This window comes from Halichoerus grypus, chromosome 3, assembly GCF_964656455.1.
Source record: "Halichoerus grypus chromosome 3, mHalGry1.hap1.1, whole genome shotgun sequence".
Lineage (NCBI taxonomy): Eukaryota > Metazoa > Chordata > Mammalia > Carnivora > Phocidae > Halichoerus > Halichoerus grypus.
This window is the reverse complement of record NC_135714.1, coordinates 92,827,978-92,833,977: the sequence shown is the minus strand read 5'-3', so window position 1 is coordinate 92,833,977 and position 6,000 is coordinate 92,827,978. Positions and strand designations below refer to the sequence as shown.

General features: G+C 39.5%; 1 protein-coding gene across 40 annotated transcripts in view; it reads right to left on the bottom strand.

Annotated features, from left to right (window-relative positions):
• Positions 1-1,796: 1,796 nt before the first annotated feature.
• Positions 1,797-6,000, bottom strand: part of ANK2 (ankyrin 2) — a 628,385-nt gene continuing 624,181 nt past the window's right edge. For 39 of the 40 annotated variants that reach the window (XM_078069115.1, XM_078069120.1, XM_078069117.1 and 36 more), the window contains one exon: positions 3,913-4,068. In XM_078069115.1, coding sequence (XP_077925241.1) covers positions 4,054-4,068 — 15 coding nt within the window. In that variant the 3' untranslated portion in view covers positions 3,913-4,053. Of the gene's footprint in view, positions 4,069-6,000 lie in introns of all 40 variants that reach the window. The other variant, XM_078069150.1, reaches the window with a different exon arrangement.

Sequence of the window (6,000 nt, the reverse complement as noted above, 5' to 3'; positions counted from 1 at the left end):
AGGAAGTGGTTAACTCTATTTTCTAATCTAGAGGGGTGACAGCCTTCAACTCTGCCCCGCTGAGGCTCACCCTTCCCAAAGAGGGGGAAGGTCACAAATATAGGTCCATATCTCATGGGTTCCAAGGACACATAGGCCCCTATGGCACTTCCAGATTAAAGGGATGACACAGGGCTTGCTGCCCTTCCCTGCATCTGGTATGGCGAGAGGGTTCTAAGGTGTTGTTCTTTTATTTTACTGAGGATTCCAGAGGGTACACTCGCACAAAGTCGCCTAAGTACTGCCGTAGCTGGATTGATTCCAATCCAATCTTGCTCCGAGATCCCCTATTTCGCCATTTTGTCACATTACCTCACCGAAACACCTCAGGGACCTACCAACTGAACATTCCCCGTGATGAAGGGATCCGCTGGAGTATTACAAATACCACTCTCAAATGCCCCTGCCCACCAAATATAGCAGCTCTACCCACAGGATATTCACATGTATCATCTATTCCACTCTGTGGAGCTTATTTAAAATAAAGGAGTACTTTTGTTTTTCCCAGGGAGTCTGAGTCTAACCAAAAAAGAATAATTTGTGTGTAGGAGTTAGGAATAAAGGTTTTTCTTAAGATATTTCAAAGATTTTCTCAAATGTTCCATTACCATAGTGAAACAAAGGTTGTATTACATATTTACGTGGGTAGTTCACTCTAAGATTGTAATTCTAGCTTTAATTAGATCAGAAACAGAAATCAGACCTTAACTGAAGGAAAAGAGTATAATTTTTAAGCAGAGAGTGGCAGCTGAAGACAAAGACATTTAAACAATTATTTTCTCATAGTATAATGAAAGCAAGCTGACCATCTTTTTTCCATTATTCAAGAAAACCTTGTAGTGATTTTGGTTCTCATTAAATATTTGGTTAGATTCTCTTTATCTGTTTTATTCATGGGCTGGTCTCCTTGCCCACACCCAGACCCTCCATGCTGACATAAATTAAATCATACCACTAGCAACCGAAGTTCAAATTCAATTCAAGCTGGTTTCAGTGTGCTTAGATGTAATTTTCACCTCTTTATACCTAATTCAAGTCATCTGTGAGATGTGCATGATCTTCCCTCAGTCTGGAGGGTTTGCCCCACCTTACATTTTAAATATGTAAAACCTACTCGATTTCCTAACCATGTCTTTTTGTACTGTTTTTACAGTAAAAAATATTATAGCAGCACTACAGGGATTTTTCAAAAAACAAAAACCAAAAACTCTCCAAATACAACTGATTTCAGTTTTGTGTATTTCTGCCCTTTTGTTATTTATATTGATGTATCCATTTAATGTTTAATTCTCAGGCTATGAGATAAATAACACCCCCACCCACCCCCGGCGAAATGCTGTTCCCAAAGGAAGGTGTTTCCGGAGCACCACTGCCTTATAAATGAGAACTGAAATGGGAGAATCCTGCCCGGTGGGCCTCGCTGCCTTATCAATCCCTGGTGACCCTCTCCTCATTTCCTCCCAGCCCCGAAGTTGCTATTTTTTATTTGCTAACGATCCCAAAACTAAATATAAATCTTTGTCTTTCTCCTTTTGCATAACAAAAACAAAAGTTTTTTGAGGGCAAGGACAAACTCTGTTCATCTCAGTGCTTAAAACAGTGTTGGGGCATATAGCATATTTGTCACTAAATAAAAACTACAAGGAAAAGAGCGATTTGTGTCCTTTTTGGCTTCAAATCCATGTCATCTCTTCAATAATCTTATCTCCTGAAATCACAGATTAAGTGATAAAGAAGAATAAATCACTGTTGCCACATTTAACACTTGTACATTTTATTTAATTAAATCAGCCATTGTACACATTGCAGCTATGTATTGTTAGTGTTGTATTTTTTTTTTTCCCATTAACTAATACATGCCCTCATAGATATATTCAATTAGTGTTATCACCATGGGAACAAGATGCTGATTCATCAACTGAAAATTCACTTCTTCTCACAGTATTCAAGTTTTTTGATTACACAGCAAAAATCAAAAATCAAAAAAAGGTGAATAACCATTATGTTGTTACACAGACATCATCTGCACTGCAAATAACACAACAGAAATGCTTTTCTTGAGCTCCAGTGAAGGTTTTGACAAGAAGGCCATGGTGTGTCTCAAAAAGTTTCACCATGAGCCTCTCTCATTTTGGCTGCCAAAGAAAGCTTTATTTCCTATCCAACTGCCAGAAAGTGCTAGCATTTGAGGCTTTAAGAGATTTGGCTTGTGGGAAACCTCCCTCCCAGGAAATTTTCTCCCTTGGCAACATTGCTTGAAATGATGAAGTGCCATTGTTTGTCACATTTGTTTTTGACATTCGGAGCAATGAGTCATTTTTGCACAACAGGAAAAGACCAGATAGAATTGGAAAATGTTCAATCCCTGGAGGATAGACTTTTTTTTTTTTTAAATTTCATCTTCATTGAATATACTTTTCTTTAACAAATAACTGATTCGAAATGTATATTGTTTATATGAATATATTTGTGAATATATATATATGTTAAAATGCTACACAGCTTCAACCACTAGAGGAATAAGGAATAGGACATGGAAATCACTCAGATGATTAAAGTTCCTTCTCTGAAACAAACAAAAAAGTGCACAAATGCACTTAAGAGTTTCCAAGGGAGTTTGGATTTCAAATAAATAAATCAAAAATTTTAACCAAAACCAAATTTGTAAGATTTCTCAACCTTGTCTGCAAGCTAAAAAACAGACCTAGCGGAAAGTGAAAAGTGCTTGCTCAGGGTCAAAAGAATGAAAACCATCAGTGTGATTAGAAGAGGAGTTTTGACTGTGGTTTTGATTTTTAAATGCTACATGCAGGTATTAGAGAAGATATAAACCCGGGGCGGGGGAGAACCACTCCAACATGGTGAAGGAGTTTAACCTTTTGCGTAGTGTAGGGTAATTCTTGTTTCCAATGAATTATCTACAGTGCAGTGGCCAGAAGAAAGTACCACCAATAAGACAGCGTGGTTTGCTAAAGCAGCAATGAAAACTGGAAAACTACAGTAGTTATAGCTTTTAAAATACCCTGCCAATGTGTCCAAAATCTAAAAGACCTGAAGATGCTAGAATGCCACAGGATGTGGCTGCTAGCAGCTGAATACCTCATTGTTTTGTTCCTTTTGCCTTCTGCTCCCCCCTTCTTCCCTCCCGCGTGTGGCTGTTGGAGAATCATAAATCAAGGCTGGCCAGCACCAGCATTAAGTGCTTAGTTAGGATAGTTCCTTGAGGTTATTAACCCATCTTTAACTAGGAGCAATGGCTACTCTGGAAGTTCTAAGGACATGGTAGGTCTGAAGTGCTTCTTTTGCGGTAGAACTGTATTATCATTCGATTGTGTTAGCAATATCTTAATTAACCATTGTTCAGCAAATTTCTAGAGGCCTTTTATTCCATGATGCCCAGTGTAGTTATGATAGGCAGTGGTTTTAATTTTAATATGTTGTTCATCTGAGCATTTGAGCTATATACATGGTACAAGGATATCCCTCGGGAGGACTCCTAGGTATCATCACTTGAAGAGGTCTGTAGGTGAAGTTCTTCTGATCGATGGATTTTCATGGAGTTTGTTCAGGAGCAAAGAACGATGGAGGTGGCCAGTTCTCAATTTAGCACAGACACAACAAAGTAGTGGATACAGCATCCAGACTGAAGGATGCTATCTTTGGTCACAAATTAGCTTACAGTTAAAGAGGACGGGGGGAAAAACTGAAACAGAATGCAGTGTGTATTTGCTAAAAGTGGAAGTGTCAGGGTATCCCATTAGGCCGGGTAGGTCACTCTGCTAATGAAACGGGAAGTTGCATATTGAGTGAATGTGTGGTTTCTGGTGTGAGGACTGGGCAGCCCCTCATTTGGCCTCTTGCTTCGAGTCCTCCTTGCAGAAATGCCGAAGGAGTTGCTGGAGGTCGCGCTGGAGGTCATCTTGGTCTAGTGCTTCTGGTACATCCTCCAGGTGCTCCAAGTAAATGCGTTTTCCATGCTGGTCCTTCACCACAGCCCTCTTCTGTGTACTGGCTTTACTCATTGTTGTCCTGGAGGAAAGCAGACAAGAGAGATTTATGCTTTCTTCACTAAAACGCAGCCACCATCTTCGGAATGGGGCTAAATAACCATGACATGAAAGTACTTTACTGCCCTACCTCTGGATACTTCTACACTAGCCATCTTTCCACATCTTTCTTTTAAACGCGGCCGCTCCTATCTGACATGAGTCATGAAATGTTTTAAAGTGTTTCAGAACAAAGAATATCTTTTTAAAACTTTAAGAACTATTTCAGATAAATAAAACCATGCTTTAATACGATTCTCTCCAAAAGAAACCATATAATCATTCATGTTTTGTTTAAGGTGCACTGATTTGAAAGAGCTTGGCTCGGCACTCCTGCGTGGCGCAGGTGGTTGGGCATCCAACTCTTCATTGTGGCTCAGGTTGTGATCTTGGAGTCGTGGGATCAAGCCCTGCATTGGGCTCCACGCTCAGCAGGGATCTGTTTGAGAATCTCTCTCCCTCCTTCTGCCCCTTCTGCTCGTTCTCTCTCTCTCTTTCTAAAATAAACAAATAAATCTTAAAAAAAAAGAAAGAAAGAAAGAGCTCGGTTCATCCTGAAACAGGGATTCCATATGTACCTTTTGACAGGCTGAGAAAAATAGTTTTTGATTTTTTTAAACACCTTAGCTGCCAGCTTAATCCTTAGAGTTGCATCCTGTTCTAGGAAAACTTTTCCATGAGACACGGATCTTTAAAAACCGGAATCTTATTCTATCAGCCTAGAGGAAGGTGACTACCAGTGAAAGATGAGGGTCTGCCCAGGTGTCAAAACTTCATCTAGAGATGGTGGGGAAGAGAGAGGAAAGAGAAAAAATACCGAGAGACAAATTCTTCCTCCATCTGCTCAGATCTCCATGGACTTTGCCCATTTTTGGTCTTCTATGCCATTGAACAGTCTGCTGCTTTCTTGGCTCCCTCCTGAATAGTGATTAGTCGACAAAAGGGGTTCTGATGTTCTGTGATATTTTGTACTACCATTTTCCCGTCTCCCTACTTGAAAATGATTATGCTGTAATTTGTACACCCTCTCTTCTTCTCACTACTTCTAAATATAATTATTCATTCTGTAAATATGTGAACATTTTTATGTGCCAGGCACTATTATTATAATGAATAAGGAAAATGAATCTCAGAGATTTTAAGCAATGCTCCAAATACAAAATAACACAGTTAGTATGAAGTGGGGCCAAGACTCCAAGATTCCAGAGCCTGAATCTGTAACCATGATGCCATGCATCTTCACTGAAAACCACGGAGAAATGAGCAGTTTTTGTGACTTTACCCAGCAATTTTCTTACGGATTCCTAGTGTTAAGAAGCTGGAGGTTCTGTCCTTATCATTATTCTACCTTCTAACACTGCCATGCATTGAAGATCATCCTGATTTTTTTTTTAAAGACTTCTATTAGCCAAAATACTTTCAGCTTTCTTTTGGGCTCCTTCTTCCTTCTTGTCTCATGTTCTCTTGTTCTCTTCCTTCCTTTGATACCACATGAATTATTTTGTATCTGAAAGCAAACTTAAATTTGTTCCTTTTTAAAAAATATATATTTATTTATTTATTTGAGAGAGAGAGTTGGGGGAAGAGAAAGGGAGAAAGAATCCTCAAGCAGATTCCCTGCTGAGCATGGAGCCCAAAGCAGGGCTCAATCCCAGGACCCTGAGATCATGACCTGAGTCAGAGGCTCAACCGACTGAGCCACCGAGGCACACTAAATTTGTTCCTCTTAATAAGAACGTCAAATTTGGTTCCAATGATTGAAACCAGATCATATTTTTCTAACTATTCAGCACCCATATTTTTCTTCTCCCAAAAGGCAAATATCTGATTATTTCTGCCAAGAGCTAAGAGAAGCCTTCAGTAATTGGTGTGTGTGTGGGGGGCAGGCAATAAGCTTCTATCACAGGGCAAACCC